The following is a 23,199-nucleotide window of genomic DNA, read 5'->3' as shown; positions in this document are numbered from 1 at the left end:
ACTTTCTAACAGCCCCCTCCAGATGTGCAAGTGTGCCATGGCCAAGTAGGCCTAGGGTCAGTGGGGGTAAAGTGGAAGAGACTTCCACACTGTGCAGTGAGGGCTTGGGGCTACTGTTTGCAGAGGTGAGCCTGGGTGGACAGGACTATGCTGACCTCCCTCAAGCCAGCACCATGCTGGAGATATTCAGACTCCTAGATACTCCCTATTGGACCTCTGGACTTTTTTGCTGGTTCCCAGTCCTTCAGAGGGTTCCCTCTATTTTTTTATTTTTTATTTTTTTATTTTTTGTCTTCATTCCAGGTCTGTGTGGGACCTAGAGTATAGGTGCGCCTGGGACTACTGGGGCTGGAGGAAGACAAGGGGCTCCAATCTGTCAGGTCAGGCCCTCTATCTGTAGGCATAGAACCTTTGCTGTCTTCCCTCCATGGCCCCTATAATACGCCACATCCTTCTCTGGCCTCAGTCTATATGAATGAAGTGGGTAAAGATTTGACTAGCGTAAGCAAGAGAATGTACCAAACATGGTTGCTGACCTGAGTTTGAATCTGCCTCCATCCTCATTAATGGGGTGACCTTAGGAAACCTACATGGACTTTCTGGGCCTTCAAGGTCCCCCTCTGTAATATGGAGGTTAATGATCATGCCTTCCCTGCATGGCTGCAAGGTAGACTAAATGTATCTGAAGAGCTTGGCACATCCAAAGCTCTAATGAACCCATCAGCTATTACTACAACACACACACACACACACACACACACACACACACACACACACACACCTCCCCAAAGTGTGGGCAGCAGCAGACTTCTGAAGCAGTTGCATCAACAAGCAGGTTAAATCTCCAGATAGGAGGAGGGATTCTTTGGGACTTCCAATCCTGGGGATCAAGCACTTGGGAATAGCCAGTTTGGGACAGAAACAAGGAGGCTGGGGCTCTGCTACTTCAATGTGACTTCCATCGTGGGCGCTCACAGTCTCTCTCAACAAACATAAAAGTGTCCTGGCTTTTCAGCAGTGAGTTGGGAGAATGCGAAAAAGAGAGTTTGCATCTTCTTCTGCGCTGGCCCAGCAGCCACCCTACCGCAGTTCTATGAGCAGGTTAATAGAAGGGGCCTGGACTATCATCCTCTCCCCGGATGGAGTTGCTCAAAGCCTGAGAAGACTGCCTGGCCAGTCTCAGGCTCCACAGAACCTGGGTTTTCCCTTACGGTGTTTGCCTTAGCCTTGGGTGCTATCAATCTATCCCGGGATGACTGATGGCCTTGTCATAAGGACGCCAGTCAAAACATTTTCAGTCCAGTTCTGTTCCAACCACCATCGTGGCATCCTGCGTGAGACTTGGACAAAATCTAACCAGCGCGTTTCCCAGGCTCGAACAAAATTAGTGATGGGAAGAGAAAAAGGAAACAAGCAGAAATTAGCAAAGAACAGCTATTAATTGTTCGGAGTGGCGAGTGCAGAATAAATTGGGTTGTCTGGGGAAAAGATAAAGGCCATGTTTTTTCTTTGCGGTGTGGACAGCGTTCTGGCAAGAGGAAAGCACACGAGTGGGTCAATTTCACACAGCCTGTGGGTGCCCTCTACCACCAAGTACCACGAACGCCAGGAAAAGCTGGGGCAAGCGCCTGATTCTTGGTTGCTAGACAGCGGATTGAAGGGCATCTCAGGTCTACAAGCTATGAGAGAAGCTGTACTCTTTCTGCACCTCCAGCGCCAAGTTTTGGGGAGAGAAACCTACACTTGACCTCCCATCGCAGAGCTGTTGTGCCACCCGACGAGGCTCTGGATACTTGGCAGGAGGTGCCAGGAAGCAGGGCTGGGGAGCCTTCCTGGAAGACGACCTGAGAAGGACTGCTTGAGCGCTGAGGTGTGCACACTGCATCGCAGCCGCCACCCAGCCCCGCGGCCAGGCTGGAGTCCAGCCAGGACCAGCTGCCCTTTAGAGACCCTCTCTCCCAAGCCTGCCATCTCCGCCAAGCCTTTCTCCTCCGAAGCAGACTGAAGGTTTCGCTCCAGCGCTCAACCAGCCCCCAACTTCACTCCCTAGAGCATTTATATTAAAGGTTGCTTGGCGGGCGCGTCCACTCTGGCACCCAGCAGCACTCCAGGAAAAACCCAGTCCGGCAAAAGTGCAAACTCGGTCCCGCGGGCTGGTACTGGCCGGCGGCGCGCTCGCTGCCGCGCGGACGCCCGAGCGTGTGCAGACGTTCTGGCTTCTGCATTCCCACCGCTCACAGGACCAGAGCTCTGCGCCGGCACCTAGAAAAGACTTATCATGGGCGGAAAGAGACCACAGGCGAGCCGAAGACGTCACGCCAAAAAGAAAGTGGGGGGTGAGAGGGCAGAGGAGGTATTTGTGCGAAAGAAGCGCACGGGCTCTAAGTGGGTCCAGCGGAGTTAGAACTTCCTTTTCCCTCTCCCCTCCCTTCATTCTTCTGGCCGGGCTCCTCTCTCTCTCTCTCTCTCTCTCTCTCTCTCTCTCTCTCTCTCTCTCTCTCTCTCTCTCTCTCTCTCTCACACACACACACACACACGCGAACACTCGCACACACTTGTATTTTGTGCTTTCGTAAAACCCACGTGTCCAGCCCGGAGGCTGCCAGAGTGGATCGGAGGAGCGGGCGCGGCGGCCGAGCGCAGCAGCCCTCGCGGCTCAGTCGGGCGTCGGGTCCGCCGCTCCCGCGCCCCCGCGGGCCTCCGCGCCCCTCGCCAGCACCCGGGCTGGCTGCAGGCTGCGCGGTCTGGGCTCCCACCCACCCCGCCCGGGGGCATGTAGCGCACCCGGGACGCACACTCTCCTGCTCGCTCCCCGAGACCTGAGCACGCGCGCACGCACCCGCCGGCGGCTCCGAGTTTTCAGGTAAAGTGAGGCTGGTCTAGGAAGGAGGGTCCTGGGCCCCCGGCGGAGGGGGCTGTCGGCCCCAGGCGGGGGGCGGGGGTCGCGATGTCCCGCCTCCCGGCGCTCGGGGCCGGCGCCGCTGCGCCTCTGGGGCTCCGGCCGGCCGGGGCGCTGGCCGGGGGCGGGGGCTGCGCGGGGCGGCCGAGCTCCGCCGGGGAGGCGCCCTCCGGCCGGGTCGGCCCCGCGGGGTGGGAGCCGGGGCGCGGGCTGCGCCGCGAGCAGGGTGCGCGCGGCTCCCTCTGCGTGGCACTCGGGCCGCCGGGCAAACTTTGCGCCCCGGCGGAGTTGGGGAGCGCGGTCGCCGAGTCGGGCTGCGGCCCGCGGGGTCGGGGCCCGGCGCCCGCTCCGCGTCCGGGGCGCTGTCCTCCCGGCCGGGGGCCAGCTCACGCGCGCCCTCCTCCCCGCTCTCTGTCCGCAGCCCGAGGCGTCGGACATGCTGAAGCCCGGAGACCCCGGCGGCTCGGCCTTCCTCAAAGTGGACCCAGCCTACCTGCAGCACTGGCAGCAACTCTTCCCGCACGGCGGCGGCGGCCCGCTCAAGGGCGGCGGCGCGGCGGGCCCCCTGGGCGCGCCCCAGCCGCTGCCGCCGCCGCCCGAGCGCGCCGAGCCCCCGCCCGACAGCCTGCGGCCGCGGCCCGCCTCGCTGTCCTCCGCCTCGTCCACGCCGGCCTCCTCCTCCGCCTCCGCCTCCTCCGCCTCCTCCTGCGCCGCGGCCGCCGCCGCCCTGGCCGGCCTCTCGGCCCTGCCGGTGGCGCAGCTGCCGGTCTTCGCGCCCCTGGCCGCCGAGCCGCTGCCCCCGAAGGACCTGTGCCTCGGCGCCGCCGCGGGCCCCGGGCCGGCCAAGGGCGGCGGCGGCGGCGGGGATGGCCGCGGCGCCCCGCGCTTCCGCTGCAGCGCGGAGGAGCTGGACTATTACCTGTACGGCCAGCAGCGCATGGAGATCATCCCGCTCAACCAGCACACCAGCGACCCCAACAACCGTACGTAGCCAGCCGGGGCGCTCGGGCCGGGACCCCGCCGGCGGGGACGCGGGTCTCGGGGCAGTGGCCGCGGGGAGGGGTGCGGGTCCCAGGGCGACCCCGCACCCGGGGTGAAAGTTTTCTGGCTTGAGGAGGAGGGCGATCGGGACGGCCGGGGGCACCGGGGGCCACCTCCCTCGCCTGCCTCGGCCCGCCGCAGCGCAGCCCCAAGTTCGGGGGCCGGAGTCGCGGGGGCCCGGGCCGTCCAGACCTCCGCCTCCCGCGGCCGGCGCTCCCGGCCGGTCCCCGCGCTGGACCCTGGAGGGATGCGCCGAGACGCGGCGCGTTCCTGCGTCTCCACACCCCAGCTCTGGAGTTGAACTTCACCCCCTCTTTTACGGGCCTCGGGTTGTGGGGGGATCCTGGAGGAGCTGTTGACTGGCGAGATCTAAGTAGCGTGGCTGTGGGTCTCTGCGAGCAGGCGTTATTCTTAGGTCTGCTATTTATTTAGAAAAGGAGGAAAAGAGAAATGCCCGCTACGTAAGGAAAAGAAAATTTCCGACTTGAGGGTAGAGTCGGTCCCCGCGTGTCCCGCATTCTCCGCGCACACCCTTGATCGTGCAAACGTTTGCAATCCATGTCGGTTTTTTTTTTAAGGTTAAGGGTGAGAGTAATTTAACAAGAGCAGCTTACTCTTCTTTTCCTCCAAGTAAACGGTAAAGGGATAGCGAAACATCAGAATTCTTCTAGCTTGGGCCCTATCTGCGCAATTTCAAAAGCTTATCACAAGGACAGTTCTATTTTGAGGCTTTAAAGCAAAACTCCAAGTGAAATTCAGAATGTGTATTGATTTATATCTACTTCTTGATAATTTCAGAAGTTATGACATGTTTACACTTAAGGTTTTGGGGCGTTATACTTCCAGAGAGCTCTGGAGATAACATTCAAGCGGATTTAGAGAATCGCATTGAAAGCAATACTGATCTTTCACATTGAAAAATCAGCATTTATTCAGCTGTTTTGTTTTTTTTTTACATTTCATCCCTTAATCTGGCTTCTGTATAGGAAAAGTTGACAGAAATATTTGCTTCTATTATGCTTCGAGCAAGCTACTGCTTAAAGGATGTTGATCACTTCACAAACTCTTTTATTTGTAAAATAAGTTTAGTTATGGCAATTTAAAGAATTCACAGTCGTTGCTTTGATAAGAAATACACTGTGCATTAACCTAGTGAGTTAGGAATGTTAATCTTCTAATAATGCTTGGATATGATTATTAGAATAATAGAGATAATTATCAACTAAACAAGTGGTCATATTTACTTTTTTCCTATCTAGAATTTGAGGGCAAATGCTCGTTTAAAAATGGGAGTTTCAATTCTTGTTTCCTGAGCAGCTTAAGACTCATATTTCAGAGTTTAGGACATATAAAAATATGTCTTAATGGATTTTTAATAATACTTATTTCCTAACGAATGTCTTGATCATGTTTTTTCAAAAGTAGTTCTTTTAAAACTGTAAAACAAAAATAACAAATGCTTTGGAAAAGGCATTTCTTACTGCAAAGTGAAATGTCGTGATTGCAGCCTGGGAGTCCCTCCTCAAGCTCGTAGACTTGTTTCTGAATTAAATCTGTGCTGGGAAAGCCATGAGAGCACGCCCCAAAACCCTGGCTGTTTGGTGTACTCCTTATGTTGTTTACAATACGGTCTTGAGATTTAGTACATTTTCACCAGAAGAAACAAACTAATCAGAGAAAGCATCAAGACAGATTACTAATTAATATATGGGTATTGAACCAGTTTATTGCTTAGGTACCTTTTTTTTCTGGCAGGAGAAAATAAAATATGATTTTCTTTAAATTATTCTTGTGTTAATCCTCTGGCACTCCTCTGGAGTCAACTGGGCTACTTTGATGTCTAAAGTGCAGGAGGGAAGTCAGAAGGGAAAGGAAGTTAGATTGTCTTATTAGAGTACTACCCAATGTTGCTCACTAATTGAAGGACACTGAGAAAGAAAACAGAAGTTAAGGTAGCTGTGGGAGATACTGGGAGCCCATTCTTCTAGGAACGTCTCCAGGCAAATAGGCTTAGACATTCCACTGAAACCATGAGATGCATTTTACAGAAATGAAAAGTGATTGAATTAAAACAAATCAGAAATGCAAGACACAGAACCATTTCCCCTTGGCTTGGGAAGTTGCTACGTTGGTCACTTGAAAGACTGAAAATAGAAGCCTTCTTGATTCCCCCGTTGTGTGTAGGTAGGGTGGGTGGGGGCGAGGCAGGGTGGAAAGGCGGAGGTTGACGGGCAGCACATATTAATTTATTGTGTAGACGGGTTCCCTTTTAGTTTTTTTTTATTTCCCTCTAAAAGAATTCTGCGATGTGACCACTCAGCATTGCTACATTTTATCACTTTTTACTAAAAAGGTGTTCAGTCATTCTCTCTCTTTTTTATTAGGCACAGGAAGGGACCACCTTCTAAAGGAAGATTTTCCCTTTAGAAGAGTAACTTTTTACTTGGGATGAGCAGTACACAATGTTCTCCGTAGGAAAATAACTCAGCAACGCTTGCTTCACCCAGAAACTTTATTGGTTTATATGGCAAATGCCACAGCAAAGGAGCTTGGAGCTCTTTAACACAAAAGGTTTTAAAACACCCCAAATAGCAAGCTGTCCCAGGTGAGCACTTATATTTTCTAACCCCATACATCTGTTTATTCTGTTTCTGAAGCACACTCTTTACTGAAGCTCTGAATGCTTAGCTTAAAAGCCCAGCACTGGGTCTTGTAGAATACATACTTGGGGACCGGGACTCTTTCTCTCTCACTTGCATTAATGCCTCTATTTGCTTTGGGGTTGCCAGGAGCCCTGGATTCCACCAGGCTCCATCACAGTGGCCTCCTCTCAGGTTCTGGGAGCCGGTGCACTGTCTGAGATCTCTTGGGAAGTAGGGGTAAGTGGCCACCGGGTGTGCCTGCCCTTTGTGTCTGGGACTCAGAGCACTGCGGTCTCTGGGAAGCGCCAATTACATGTTCCTACCCTTTTTTGTAAGAAGTTCTTCCCTCAACCTGAAAGGGAGAAGGAAAATAGAGAGAAAGTTGGGCTGCCCCTCCTCGATTTGCTTACGTTCTCCGTTGCAGGGAAGAGCAGGAGGGCACTGGCTTAGGGTGGGAGACTCCAAGCTGGCAGTGCCAAACTTGCCAAGGGTTTGGGGAGAAAACCTAGGGAAAGACAAGGAAATCTGGGGCCAACACTGACTTGTCTGGTTCCCTGAAGGCTGTGTGTAGGATCTAAGAGAGTAGGGAGGGAGAGTGTTTTCTGACCTTCACTTATCTCTGTTCACCCTGTTGGAAAACGGAGGTCGTCTGGGGAGCTTCGAACCCAGTGGCCCAAGTCAGGCTTTTAGTGCCCCGGCGGCACATCCTCTGCGCCCCAAGCAAGCGGCTTAGATTTTACACCTGGTCCCTGGTGGGAGGAGGCTCTGCGTCAGCACGTGGGCTTTTATGTTCTATTTTTCTTTTCCTTTTTTCTCTCTTTTTGTGTGCAGGCCCAGCCCTGTCCCGTAACACACATGATTTAGCTATTTTACATCATTCGTTATCTGGTGCCCTGAAACGGAACATAGAGCCATATATTAGATTGAGGTTAGAAGAGGTGGCGACTGTTTATTTAAGGTGATAAAATGGTCCATCAGCAGTAATCTCCATCGATATGTGCCACCAGGAGATGAAGGATGAGGGGACAAGTCACAATTAATTGCCCTATAGTTTCGTAGGAGAGAGTGGAGCCAGCCCAGACCCGCTTCGATCTCCTCTCGCGGCCCCTATTCATCACCTTCGCTTTGTATATGGTGGCCTCGCGGGGCAGGGGCCGGCGAGGTTTATCTCCGCGCGGTGTTCTCTCCCCTCCGCACACAGGCGTTCCCATTTAATTTATTAATACAGTCATCGGGAGACAGATAAAACCCACATTTCTCCTTCCTTCCCCTTTTCCTTCCCTCTTTTGCCTCTCCCGCTCGGTCCCAGGGCCAAGCCTGCAGCCAGGCCGGCGAGCAAGCCCCGCGCGCCTGCAATTCGCAGGCAGCTTGAAACTCGCGGGGCGAGGGAGTCCCCGGGAGGAGGGTCCCCGCGCCCGGCCGCCCTGCGGGGACGCGGTCACAGTTCGCTCCGCTTTTATTGGCCAGGCTCGCGCTCCTCGCCTCTGGATCTTCTAGAGCTGCTCCAGCGCCCCCGCCCGCCCAAACCCCCGCCCGGGGAAGGAGAAGGGTTAGGTGGGGTGAGTGGGTGCCGCGGCCACGCCTGGTGAACCTTCGCGGGCAGAAGCGGCTTAGTCCTGCAGAACGCGGCCCAGGTGGGGAAGCCTCTGCCCGTCGAGGCCTGGGCGCCCGTCGAGGGCAGCGCCCAGTCCCCCGCCCCGTCCAGCCTCGGTGCGGGGGGCGGGAGGAGGAAGCGGACGGAGCCTCGAGGACCCAAGCGGGGTGCGGGAAGCTTTGCCCCTCGGCGGCTCAGCGCAGCCCAGCCCTCCCCGGCCGCGCTGGGCGCACGCGGCTGGCCAGCAGGCGGCACTCCCCCGGCCGCGCTGGGTCGGCGCGGATCGATGGGCGCCGGCCCCTCGGGGCTCGGCCTAAGGGCTGAGGGCTGCGACCTCGGCCGTCGGGGAGGATTTACAGCCCGCGCCGCTGCCCAGGCAGGGAAGCTGGCTCCTCACCCATCGACTCCCTGGTTGCCAGGCGTTGGGGAGTGAAGGCCTGGCATGGCGGGCACGCCTGCCGCCTGGGCTCGGCCTGCGCCCCTGAGCCTAAAGGTCTCTTCTGACTCCAAAAGCCCTGAAATATGTTGTATCTTGTACCTTTCCTATAACTAGAAATGAAGTTCCAGAAAACGATAGCTTGCTTTGCACCCTTTAGTAGATACATTTAAAATACTAAAAGCAGTACCTGCCCTTGTAAGAACATTCACACGGTAAGAAGGATCTGAAAGGAAGAGTGAAGTCCGCGCTCACTGACCTCGAGGCACTGGTGAGCTCGTCTGCAACCTAACTGGCCCCTTCCCTGACTCGGGACCCGAGACAGATCAGGGAGAGATCGCAACGGGACTGCGATCACTTATGACCCTAATGCAAACAGGCATCTCAAAGCATCTTGCTTGGAGATTCTGAAAATATCCCTCACAAAGAGAGAAAACTCTATGAATAGCAGTTACAAAACTGTATCAAACACTTTCTCTGATTTTGAAAGTAAGAACATTTATTTGCCTTCTTATGGATACAAATGGCCTTGTATTATGTATTGCTTGGCCAGAAATGTTGAGTGTGTTGCGATAGATGTTTTATATACTACATTGTCCATGTCTTTTTAAGTAGTTTGGCCATCTAGCCTGCATCTCTGTGGAACCTTTTCATGGGGGTGGTTATAGCTCCTTGCTTAGAAAATACTCTGCTGCTACATTGATTGTCAACTTGTAACATAATTGTCAACCCTGAGAAGTAAGTTACTTATTTTTAATATCCTCAAACTTCTCTGGACTCTGGGACCTGTTAGAATGTTTTCAGTTTGGGAGATTTTGTGTATGAAAAAAACATTAGAATATAACACATATTTGGATGATATTTGGTCATCTTCTGAGAATATTCTGATAAAGCTTAAAGGGATTCACACATTAAGACTAATGTTGGTCAGGCTAATTAAAGTGAATTGGACTTGTCTACTTTGCAGTGGACTTAACTTTCAGGTACTTTTTAGATATTAAGGGACCCTCAGTTTTTTTTTTTTTTCAGTACTCTGCAAAATGCTACTATAAATATTTTCAACACATTGTAGAGAAAAAAAAACAGTTGTAAGTTGAAGAGGGCTTTAGAAGACTCCTTGAAGAAAGGATGTGGCTGTACTTTTACTGTCATTCCTTATAAATATTACTAGAAATGTGCTTCTTGTCTGTGGAGGCAGTGGCTGGAGTTTATTGCCGCTTATTTTATTACTGATATAATTGATGTGATGTCACATGTGGAGATCTTGGAACTTGATAGCATCTCTGGTAAAAGCTGTTAGAGACATGAATAGTAGATGCTTTTCCTTCTCATCGTTTGCTTCATTGAGTCAACCAGAAAGGAAAAATCAGTTAAGCAACTCCCAGGTGATTTATATTTCTTTTCATGGGCATATTGCCTTTGCGTATTGTCATTTGTTATTTTTGCTAAGGTCCTGAAAGGCCATCTCTGAAGTCAGATGCTAATATTCAAAATTCTGAAAATCCTGAACATTATCTACTTACTTTCTTATTCATTCTCTGACTTCAATTTCTTCATAACCAAGAGTGTGGGAAAGAAAGAAATCTCTGTAACTCAATCATGCTACAGCAATTTTTGTGATCCTCCACACGGAGTTACTTCAGTGAAATATTTCAATTCTATTGGTTGACTCCTGGGTTTGGGTATAAAATTCTCCTAGCTTTTATTAGGCTTTCTAAATCTCTGAGTTTGAGGGCTATCGAGTCAGGTAGCTGCAAGTGTGAATCTTTCCTCTGTCACCTACTGACCTCGGTCCCTAATGATGCTGGTGAGGCCTTCCTTGACTCTGCAAACTGGGACTCATGCTACTCAGATACTATGGTGATACTTTAGTTCCAGATGGATGCATGACACACAGTAGATGCTCAGTAATGATGAGTATTTATTGTCTTCCCATTCCCACAATATCTTGGAATTCTTATTTTCCCATTCAAATGCTTGAGAGAGTGTGTGAAGCAGGTGTGTTCTGAGGGAAGTGACATATGAACAAGTGTCTGCATGCTCCCATTTAGGACCTAAGTTACAAAATGTTGCCCTAGCACATGTCTGTAATCCTAGTACTTGGGAGACTGAGACAGAGGATCACAGGTTTGAACACAGCCTCAGCAACTTAGCAAAGTTCTCAGCACCAAAGTAAGACCTGTTTTCCAATTAAAAAGCTAAAATAGGGCTGAGGGTGAACCCAGAGGTAGAACGGCCCTGGGTTCAATTCCAGCACACACACACACACACACACACACACACACACACACCACACACACAGGGTCTTCTTGAATATTTTGACACTAGCTTCTGTTGCTGGCAGAGGTGAGGATACTTCACTACCTGCAGAAGCAGCTTGCTACTTCTCATCTGAGAGGTCTGAGGACATTTCCAATAAATGGCAGTGGGAAAGTCCCCTAGTTCCTTAGTGACTGAGAATGACCCAGCTGGCTGCAGTCAGCCTCTGCTGAGACAGGATACTCCTGGAGTCAATGCTGGCTTATGAAGCAAATGGCTAGTGGAGGGATCACTAGCTATCCATGCAGGGTTGTGATGAATGTTCCTTCGTGGACAGCTCCTCACTGGCTCTATTGCAAGTCCCTTGGGTGTTCAACCCAAGGGTGATCAACCAGGCCTAGCTGCAGCAAAGCAGATCCTCAGATACCCAGCTGACCACCAGCAGCGCCAGCACCTGAGCATCCACTGACACCTGGCTCTCAAGGACTCTACCAGTGCAAGGCTCCCCAGCAAGAGGACGCCAGGGATCTCCAGGGAGGCTGGGCCAGGGATCTGGGTCTGCTGGCGGGCGACAAGGCTGCTCCTCCTCTGGGCAGGCCTGCTGCATGCTGGGGCGCAGACACAGCGGCTCCGCCAGGCCCATTAATAACCCAGAGGGCACTGCAATCAGACAGCGCGGTCGCTGCAGGCCCTGATTCCCGTGGCCGCCTGGCCCCTTCCTACCCAGTTCCAGTTGAGCGACATTGGGTGTTCAGGTCCTGCCTGCTGAAGGGTGGTGGTCCCCTTTATGCTCTGGCTGCAGCTTCAGCAACAGCTTCACTCAGTTTAATGCAAAAGATGGTCGCATTTAGCCTCATGATCAGCGGTGGGGCACGAGTTGGGTCCCTACCATCAAACCATTACTCTGATCATTAAAGACCTATTATTCTGATCATTAAATTTGCCATTTGCTTGGGCTTCTATGAAGAGCTTGCACGCAAGCACAGGCTCACCTAACCCGCTAGAACAGCCCCCCATTCCAGGTAGTCCTCCCCTGGCAATAAACCTGGAAGCGGCAGATGACAGAGGTGCCAGGACTGGGCCCAGCTTTCCAGGCAGCCAGGGGATGGGCTCGAACTCCTGGGTGCTGGGCTCCCAGGCCAACTCTTCTCTTTAGTGCTGGCCCTGGGAAGTGGCAGTGTCTTGGGACCACTTGCCTTGGTGACTTTAACAACCTCTCCTCATACAACCCAAAAGAAGAAAACCAAATCCTAGACGACTGATTTGGAGTCCCTCCGACATACCAGATTGGGCATAAGATGGACTTTTTTGGGAAGAGGGAGATAGTATCATAAACACACCTTGAAACACCAAACAGAAACAGAGCAGGTGCAGGTCGGGGAGACTGAAAGGGAAAGACAGAGACGGACAGAGAAATGCAGAGTTTGAAGCCAAGTAAGGCGCAGGCGTTCTGTTCCTTGGAAAGGGCAAAGATGCTCTCTGCGCCCAACTCCGAAGGCTTCTTGGGTGCTGGGAGATCCAAGGCAGAGCCCGTCTCTCCTACTCCCAGTGGCCTGGGCGCGCCAGGCGTCACCTTCCCCATAGGTGGCTTTCCCCATAGAGGGCTGGGGTGCTATGGGGGGGAGGGCGGTTACCCAAAGATTGGCTGCCTGGATACCTGATTAACCTTGCCCTTCTCTCCCTCCCGCGTGTCTCCTGCAGGTTGCGACATGTGTGCGGACAACCGCAATGGCGAGTGCCCCATGCACGGGCCACTGCACTCGCTGCGCCGGCTCGTGGGGACCAGCAGTGCAGCGGCCGCCGCCCCTCCACCCGAGCTGCCCGAGTGGCTGCGGGACCTGCCGCGGGAGGTGTGCCTGTGCACCAGCACGGTGCCGGGGCTGGCCTATGGCATCTGCGCGGCGCAGAGGATACAGCAGGGGACCTGGATCGGGCCCTTCCAGGGCGTGCTTCTGCCCCCGGAGAAGGTGCAGGCGGGCGCTGTGAGGAACACGCAGCATCTCTGGGAGGTGAGTGTCCGCTGCTCCACACGAGTGTCGCAGAGCCTGGTCCTCCGCAGGACAGCCTCCACTGGCCCCCAGAGGCCAGCGGGGAATAGATTTCCCTGGTCCTTGTAACTTGTGTGGCCAGACTCCTGCAGCCCTTGCAGAGCAGGTGGGCCACAAAATCAACCCAGCTAGGAAGACAGGGCCTACTGGTTTCTGAAGAAGGGGCCGCCCAAACCTGCTTCTTTGCCAGCTGAGATGGAATTGGCAGTCCTGCCCTCTGAATCTTGACAAAAAGAGAAAACAGCTGAGGAGATAGAGCAGACATGGCTGGGTCTCCGGGTGGGACACCAGTGACAAGGTCTCACTGAATCGCAAAGGGCCTTGCTAAGTAGCCGAGGCTGTCATCCTGCCTCACCTCCCAAGCGCATTACAAGCTTGTGCCACTCCCTGGTGGAGACCAGTGACTTTGACTTCTCATTCTAAGTTCTTCCAATGTGTTTAGAGGTCCAGGGCAAAAAGAAACATGGGCATAGGAAGGAGTAGAGAGATCCAGGTTTGTTTTCTCTTTTAAAAAGAACTTTTGTAAAAACTGAATATGAGAGACAAAACATTTTTCACAATTTTCAGAGTGCCCAACACTTTGCACATTATACTATAAATTAAAAATCACAGAGTTCACTTCTTTTCTGACAGAGAATAATTATGCAATTTTCAACACAAAGGAAAACCAGAACATGAGAAAACACTGAACATGGAAAAACATGGTATAACCCAATACCTGAAGTTACCGTTTAAAAATAACCTATCTGAAAAGTTAACTTATTTCTCCCAGAGCATGATGGTCGATTCCTGGAAAGATAGATACATGTTGTTAATAATTAGCGACTGCCACCCATGGGGGATTATTTATGAAATATAAAATGCTTGAAGCCTAGGAGAAATAACTTTAAGTACTATGTAAACCTGACTAACTGCAGCCAGGTGAAATAATGTAGTAGGATAGTCAGAAAGTGATGCTGTAAATTACCAGGGGCCAAGTTGACATGGAACTCGAGGCTTCAGTGATGGTTATTTCTGCAGTAGTTTGCCCCTCACACTTGGCTCAGTGGCTTGCCAGCATGATCATTTTCACCCTGAACTTCCTCATAATGAAACTCAAGGGGCTCAATAATCTGCTCAAGTGTTTGCTCGGCCCCTACTCTGGCCTGTCCTGTATCAGGACTTGAAGATACTGTGCAGAACAGACTTGGTGTCTAGGGTCCTGTGCTGAGGCCCATGTTTACAACGGCTCCTCTGGTGGAGGGGCGAGTGAGTATGCGAGCCCACAGCCCAGCAGCCCAAGGCAAGGACATGGCAGCCCATGGGCTGCTTTTCCTATAGTTATCTGCTGAATAAAACCTTGGGCCCAGGCTCCCAGGTTCCCTTTCACCCTTAAACTGTTGTTGGAAAACAATGATTTTCAATCTTTTAGAATAGGATTCCTGAGTGAGAAAAAAAAAAATATATATATAGTTACCAAGTGGGCTTTTCTTTAAAAAAAAAAGACATATGTTTAGTTTCTAAAAGAGGCAGAAGAAAATGGCTTGGTGACTAGGTTGGTAGCTTTGAAGTTAGAGCATTTGCATAGGAGAAGGGCAGGTGGGGCATTAGTGAAGAATCTGTTTTTTTTTAAATTTTTTATTGGTGCATTATATTCATCCATCATAATGGGGTAAAACACTTGTGTGGACATACATGTACACATCGCCCATTTAGCCCCTACCTAATTCCCAAGAATCTGGTTTTGAAACATTTCCTACTTGGTGTTTGTTTCTGACTAATTAGTTGCAACCCAGTGTGGATGAAAGTTTATAAAGCACTTGCAGGCACTTTTCAGGTTCCAGTGGCGTTATTAGGAACTCTTAATATTATATAATTAAAGATCTGCCAGTGCTTTTCTGGGGAAATCAAAGTAGTTGTTCAGTGGTACAGGTTTGCTCTATCTGAAAATGTTAAGCTGAGCACTGTTATATTGCCCTCTGATCCCCGTCTATTTTTAGAGTGCAGAGGACAAAGCCATAAATGTGGAAAAAAATTTCCACAGTTAATTTTTTTCCTAGAAGGTTTTGAATCTGACCGAGATGTTGGCAGGAAGTCGCTATGCATATAGAATAATAGTATACATGAACACTGAAAGATGTGGGATATTTCTTTTATATCTTTACTTGATGAAGTGAAAATTTTATTGAAAAGAGACTGGGGAATTAGGCTTGTTTTATTTTTATGCTTCTTAGATATAAAGTGAGCTTAACCTATATTTGGAGTATGTAAGTTGAGTGTCTTGGGCGATATGTAGCATTTGTTTTGTGCTGCTTGTTGGATATATTCTTGGATAATTTTTAAGTCTCTACTTCTAAATTTAGGGCACAATTTATTTTTATCATCTGTTCAACAGAATAACATACATTTAGGGGATTGAAGGGATAGCAAGACTTCAGCCATGCAAAATGTCTTCTGGGAGATCATAAAAAATGTGACTGAGGCCAACTAATTTAATGCCAATGTCTATTTGTAAAATAAAACATTTAACAATAGGTTTTAGGTTTTATTAGTATAATTACTTTTAAGATTTGAACTATGGATTTATTTTTAATTTTAGGCAGCACAACTTATAAAATATGACTATTTGATACGCTATAGTTATGACAGAAGACACTAAATATTGGAATGGTTTTTATTTATTTTTTATTTTTTTTAATTTTTTTTTGTGGTACTGGGATTCCTGGAAGCCCTTCTACCTTCGGGCTACACTCCCAGACCTATTTTTACATTTTTATTTGGAAACAGGGTCTCCTAAGCCAGCGCGCGCGGCTGGCTTCGAACCTGCACGATCCTCCTGTCTCTGCCTCCCAAGCGCGGGGATTACAAGCGTGCGCCACCACGCCCGGCATGGAATGGTTTTTAAATGTTAGTCTTTCTTTCCTTTAACCTAAATTCTATTATGGAAAAAAATAATTTTTTTCAATACTGAAGATTGGACCCTGAGACCAGGCATGCTAGGAAAGTGATCTACCATTGAGCTACATTTCTGGCCCTCTTTTATTTATTTTGATATAGCATCTCACTAAGTTTTCCAGGCTGACCTCCAACTTTTGATCCATTGGCTTCAGTCTCTGGAGTCACTGGCCATTGTGAAAAATTTTAATCATATTTTTACATTAGAAGGAATCAGTAATTGGAACCCACTACAGGTCTATGTAAGAAGTGTGTGGCAATAATTGTTTAATGACTCATGTAATAATTATTCATTTAAAATATATTTTTAGATATCTTTCAGAATATCAGATTGACATAATTAAAAAAAATAAAAGCAGTTGAATTGTGACTATCTTATAAAAGTCAACTATAATCATTTCTCTTCCTCACATTTTTAAAAGTAACTTGCTGCTGAAGAAATATCTTTATATTTAGAGCTCAATACTTGGGTCCTGATGGATCTTACCAAGATTACTTATCTTTATTTCACTACAATAAATGGATTGCTAATCTTTTCCTGTCACTGTTTCCAAGTAGATGATAGATTTTTGTTTCAGTTTACAATTTATTGTTTTGAGTATGTTTCTACTTTGCCATACACATGAAAGCTTATTATAAAAACAGTATGATTTTCCTTAGTTACTCCTTTTGTTTAATCATTAAAAGCTCTATTTTCTTTGTAGAAAAATAGCTTTTTGATATTCAATATACATCAGCCATGGAGAGTTTGTTTGATTGGTTTATAAGCATGCTATCATTTTTTAGTTAATATTCTTTGTTTATAATACTAGTTCTTCAAAATGCAGCAGTTTAAAGAAAGTTAAATCATTCAATTACTTAAATATGTTTTGAATCTTGCAGGTATTTATGGAAAATTCCAAGGGATTTTTTTTCCTTTTCTTTTTTCCTTTTTTTAAAAAAGTAAGTTTTTTTTTTAATTTTAAGAAGATTATCAACTAAAAGCCAAATTAGTCATATTTAGGCCAATTTATTTTAGAATCAAAATTTTAACATGTTTTTATAAATAATAAATTCAGGTGATTTAAAGCAAAAACATTACATGCACTGAATAACCACATGATTATGTGCATTTATTTGAACAAGATTGAATGCATGATATATTTCTAACTATTTGGACATGTTGGAAAAATCTTTCTAAATGTTTTTCAAAAAGTAGAATCTCATCAATTAGGTCTTATTGATGATAGTGAGATAATTTTATCCTAATGTGTTTTTAATAAAGAAGCGAAAAGGCAATTTGATTCTAACATTAATGAAAAAATTATCTCAATTATCAATGAGTCCTTTTCCCCTTGAGATAAATTAATCTAGTTTCTCATGGTTTCCCCATCCTGCTTCATATTATAATTTAATATGACTAGACCTGGGGAATGTACACAGTGTATATTTAAAATTCAACTGGAATAAAATACGGAAGTTTAAAATAAATTACAATTGAAGATAGGTTAGAATTACTCAGGCCTTTCAGCCCACAGTCTGATTTGACAAGAAACTTTAGCAACAATGACAAAATAAATTGCACTTATTTTCAACCTAAAAAATTATTCTGCTAATTGAGATAATGTAGTGACTTGTTAGGATTACAGTCAGGGTACTGGAAAGGAATTTAGTTTTATAGAACCTGTCTTCTCTTTGCCTGAGTAAATTTGAATGTGTCATTTTCATTTGCGTTATGTAGGAAGCTTTACTATTTTTCTTTAGAAAATCAGGGGGAATAACATAATGTGGTCCTTTTTGTGGTTTGGTTTTGTGCCATAATATTTGAGATTTAATAATAGTTTTGCTTTTAAGCAAATCATCTATTTTTCATTATTACCATTTAGTGTACATCAAAATATATTAATGAAAACCCATATTAAAAATATATTACACATTGCTAAATGTTTATATTTCAAAACCATCATAGGTAATTGGTGCTAGAAAGAAATGTATTGATTTATGTTTTAAATATGTTGTATAGGTTTTTATAAATGACTCAATTTCACTTATGCAGAACTGTACCCATTGTATATATTTAGATGTTTAAAAATAATTTTAAATAAAATTAAGATCATTAAAAAAATTTCCCATTGATGATATTGTAACTAGACTTCATATTTTGCTTTACAGAATTTGGCTCCTTTTGCCCTCATTCACTGAAACACCAAGGGATAGAATTATGTGGCTGTCACAGTTATATTGAAGTAGAAATTATGTTTCTCAGCAATTTGTCATTTAATATTCTGTCAGTTTTGTTTTGATTATGTCAATTTTGTGAAATTTAAATAATTTCCCCTTAAAAATAAACTACAGCAATGCTTTAAATTATGCAGCGTAGCAGCTGGTATATCTCTCTGGCTTTGCCTCATTTGATTTGAAGATGTCTTTTATAGTGGTTTTCATCTGATAGAGTGAGAGCATTTTGTAGTTTTACATAAACTGTAGAACCATCTGCTGCCTCTTGGGATGGTTTTCAGCATTGTGTTAAACCCCAAAACTTAGTCCTTTAAGTTGGCTTTGAAAAGGTCCATTTAAAGTCCTGGTCCTTTGATTATAGATCATGGTTCACGGTGCCACCCTTGGTTTTCTAAGTCCCCAAATGACTCTACTTTAAAAAAAAAATCAAAAGCCAATTGGAAATTCTCACAGTAGTGATATTTCATCCAAACATGCACGTGGCCCTACATATGCTTTAGTTGCAAATACTTTATAACTACTGATGTGTTCTATATGCATAGGACTATGTGTCTATTAGTTTGTCTTTTATTCACAGATAGATTGCTTTGGTATTGATGGCATTTTGTCTATGTAAAGAAGATAATTCATAAGAATTTCTGGGTTCATAACTGCATATTTTCTTTTATCATGTAATTTTAATCTTTTCCCACACTGCCTTAAAAGTAGGAGATAGTAAAATCAGAATCTTGGAGTTTGTGGGATAGATGAAAGCTGCTTTCTCTGATCACTGCAGAGTAGCTTGTAGGCTGATGGAAATGAGGTTCTATGTGGTTATGGTAATACTGGTCCCTAGAAACCTGCAGGGGAGACTCTTATTTCACTAGGTAAATTAAGGCATTATATATATATATATATGAAATGTTGATTTTATTTTATATTTATTTTATATTTGATGTTTCTGGGGATTAAACTCAGGGTCTTGTGCAAGGAAAATGCTGTACCATGAGCATTTTCCAGCTGAAGGCAGTTTTAATGATTTGAGAAAATCTGCTGTGTTCTAGAATTCTTTACAGTCGTATGACACTATGGACTAAAACATTGTGTTTAATATGAAAAACTACGTATTGCTAACTGCCCACAATACCAGTGTCTTCTCTTTTCAGAGGATGGATATGATACATTGGAAATGTGGGGAAAATGTTTGTTCCTCTGTGTATAAAGCATCTATGAGCCTCGCTTTCTTTTTCTTGCTTTCCTGTTTTTTGAATCATATGTACTCCAAGATTTCATGAGTTCAGACATTCCTTGTGTATTTACACAAGAAATGCAGACTCTGGGATAGGTACTTAGTATAAAAGCCGGAGAAACCAGAGCAGAATATACTTTTCCTTGTAAGCATTTGCCACCTCGCTCAGATAAGTTACAGAATTCCATTATCCAAATTGTTACACATGTGTGACAGAGGTTGACCTTTCGTCATGTCAATCCTTTTTGTGTAGGCCCCAGGCTCCAGACTAATGGCTCAAACCCTGATTTACTCACTGTAATAAGGGCAGGAGGTCGAGCAATTGTCAGGCTGCCTGTTCGTGCTCTTCTTGGAGCCTGGTTGAAGGCTGTTAACACAAAGCTTTTCAAAGTGAATTTACAACCAGCACCACTGACAGAGGCCAATCAGTGCACCATAAATGTCAGGTTAGTGAGATTGAGCAGTAAGTAAAGTACTGACAGCACACTATTGGCTGGAATCAATTGGCTAAGGTTTAAGTGAGAAGAGCAATCTACGTGTGGTGGGCTCGGGAAAAGAGCTAAGCGTGCAGCCTGGCTTTCCAGGTGGACTCTGTGGATTTACCTGTTAGCAGGAGCACAAGGATTGGGACATCACACATTTGCTTCAGCACATGCCCCATGATCAGGTTGATGTGATTCACGATCTGGGAGTTCAAAGTGGCTGAGCCTGCTGACTCGGAGGCTTGGTGGTAAAAAATGGCACGGCATTAGACAAAAAGAGAGGGGAAAACTGTTATATGTGGGGCTCTCAGAACTAGGGGAGACATTCAGTGCATTGCAGTTCCTCGAAAGGTAATTTGTTCAAACTCTCAAACTGTAGCAGGGATTTCCATAAAGGCGCAGACACAGATCAGCCTGCTCTTTGGTTCGTCCTGAAACTCCAGCAACGTGAAACTTTCACAGAAGTCATTAATGAGTGATTACAAGCTGAGGGTCTGAATATCCATGAGGTGTGTCTTCTCCACCACACGGAATGTTTTTATCATTTTGTGTAATGACAGTCTAGACAACAATTCATTTCGCTCTGAAGGCATCAGCATTAAAATGGAGGAATCCATTAAGATGCTGTACGTGAGGATTTATAAATTAGGCAATTTCCTTGATTATTGCAATCATTTACAAAATTGATTGTTCCAGTGTGGTATAGACAGATTTCAGCAATGATCATTGACAACAAGCACATTCTGTGATATCTATAGCTACTGGTCACTAAACCAGGTCAGTATCCCCCCACCCTGGTCTCAAGGTCGGGCAGGCTTCCAAAGAAGCCTGGGATTAGGAGTTTTGTTTATCTTCAGAAAAGACCCACCTTCGCCGTGAGAGTCAGTGCAGGTTGTGGCATTGTTTTTAGATTTTAGTTTTAACTTTGGACAGGGTATTGATAATACTGATATGCTTCAGATCACTAGCACAGATTTTGATAGGATGCCAATTTAAAAGGAGATAAGTTTTACAAATCGCAGCTGTAAAATATTTGTTTGACTGAAGATCTAAAAGTCAATAATTTGTTTTATTTGTTGGTCCTTAGAGTTCTAATTATCCAATAGATATATCGTGGAGTCACTGGATTTTAGGTCAGTTAATTCTGGAAGGCATAATAAAGACATTGTTACAAGTGTGAAATGCTCAAAACGTTGCAGATTTTCCTATACAAGGACACACACAACAAGTTCACTGGGTGCTTAATCACTAACCACAAACCACAAACTTGCCTTTATCCTGAAATATCGGGCTCTGGGCATGCCAAGTGTGACTGGAGGGTTCTGTCCAGTGGAAGCTAGCCATGCGGTTTATGCTTAGTACGAAATAACTGACTTAGCACATTTGTTCTTAATCATAATTTTTTTCCTTTTGAAACTTTAACACAGACTGGGTATTGTAAAATAATCGTACTTTTGAAAATTGTTGAGAGTGTTTGGAAGACAAAAAAGTCTGATTTTTGTTCTGATGGTGAATATCTAATAATTTGATGTCCAGGTAGTATTTTGTTTAAAAAGGGAAATGTTACACTTTAGAACGTAGAGGAGCTTGATGCCACCTTGCATGGACTTGGCTATTGTTGCCTAAAAAAACCAGAAGTTCATTTTCATTTTTAGGTAGTTGAAAACTTCCCTGTTCAAATATTCAGTAAAAACACAATATTTTCACTTCAGTGTCTTAGTCTTCTCTCCCTGTTTTCATTTAAAAACTTTTTTTTCCTAATGGAGTTTCTGGTTTTTGTTAAGTCTTAAAAGCTGTGTGACCAGTTCCGTCTTAGGTGAACTGCAAATGAGACACTCAGTGTTATGCACATTTTTCCCAGTACTCCTGTACGTTTATTTAATAAACCAAAATTTGCAGCATTCAGCTGTGAAATAATGATATGGAATTAAGCGAATTTTATTAAAATGAACAGTGTTTTTCACTCACTGTGATCCTTTTAAATTAAAGCTGCCTCAGATAATGAAGTGTCTTCTATAGAAACATTCAGTGTAATCTAATTCAGTAGAAACTTAAGTGCTTTTTAATTGGAATCAAATTAAATGTAATCAAGTCATGTTTTCAGTGACTTGTAAAGCAACAAGAGCTAAGTACTGTTAGCACGCTTGAGAATGTGAATGTTTATCACAAAAGTAATAGTACTAAATCTCAAATATTCATGCATACTACATACAGAATGGCAGATAGGTCCTAAATGCTGTAAATTTTAAGTTAAACTATAGTGCTTTTGGAACCTTTTGTGTTTGTCTAAGAATAATATTAAATTCACTTGTCATATAAAATATACTAAATATTTTCTGGGGGAGGGAGTCCTGGAACATCACATTACCAAGAAAACCACATAATTGCAACTTATTGCAATATAAAATTTGACCCAGAGAATTCACAAAGAAGGAAATGACATTATTAAGTTTTAAAATAGTGGGAAATTGATTTTTGTATTAAAAGTAATTAATAGCCAGGCATGGTGGCACATACCTGTAATTCTAGTACTTGGGAGGCTGAGGTAGGAGGATTGCAGGTTCAAGAACAGCCTCAACAATGCAGTGAAACTCTCAGCAACTTAAGAAGGCAATGTTACAAAATAAAAAAATAAAATAGGGCTGGAGATATAGCTTATCTCTGGGTTCAATCTCTAATACTACAAAAAAGTAATTAATACACATCACAAGAAATTAAAACTATATGAAAGTATAAAGAGTGTGGATAATTTTTCACAATGTCCTTTTGAATGGTGACTATAATGTAATCCCCATTTTATTAAATCATCATTTGGTTAAAGATAGTTGCAATTGCATTGTCTCCTTGATACTGCAAACACATTTTCATTTTTTATTTTTTTATTTTTTATAGTTTTTTTAGTTTTTTATTGGTGCATTATATTCATACATCATATTGGGGTAAAAAAACTTGTGTGTACATACATGTACAAGCAAATGCATTTTTAAAGGAGCCATTTCTGGCATAATTTTCCTAGATCTCTTGCAAATGTTTAAATCTGGCTCATCTATGAAAAGATTTTTATTTTTTGTCTAGCCTGATCTTACTCTCTTTGTACCTATTTTGGTAGGAATTTTTTTTTTTTTTTTTTTTTTTTTTTTTTTTTTTTTTTTTTTGCGGGTCTGGGGATGGAACTCAGGGGCATTTGACCTTCGAGCTACACCCCCTGCCCTATTTTTTATTCTTTATTTTGAAACCGGGTCTCACTGAATTGCAGAGGGTCTCACTAAGTAGCTGAGGTTGTCCGTGAACCGTGATCCTCGGGTCTCAGCCTCCTGAATGCTGGGATTACAAGCGTGTACCACCATGCCCGGCTTGGTAGGAAATTTTTAATTAATGGTTTACAGACTCTGATGATATTATAGAAACACTTTAATATT

The 23,199-nt window shown here is 45.4% G+C and overlaps 1 protein-coding gene across 1 annotated transcript in view; it reads left to right on the top strand.

Moving 5' to 3' along the window:
• Positions 1 to 3,335: 3,335 nt before the first annotated feature.
• PRDM6 (PR/SET domain 6) overlaps positions 3,336 to 23,199 on the top strand; it is a gene marked incomplete at both ends in the record, with an annotated part of 104,576 nt that continues 84,712 nt past the window's right edge. The window contains 2 exons of the mRNA XM_080698314.1: positions 3,336 to 3,882; positions 12,573 to 12,880. Of these exons, the coding sequence (XP_080554440.1) occupies positions 3,336 to 3,882; positions 12,573 to 12,880 (855 nt within the window). The remainder of the gene's footprint in view (positions 3,883 to 12,572; positions 12,881 to 23,199) is intronic.

Source organism: Muscardinus avellanarius (assembly GCF_963383645.1).
Source record: "Muscardinus avellanarius genome assembly, chromosome: 7".
Taxonomy (NCBI): Eukaryota; Metazoa; Chordata; class Mammalia; order Rodentia; family Gliridae; genus Muscardinus; species Muscardinus avellanarius.
This window is presented reverse-complemented; position numbering and strand designations above follow the sequence as displayed.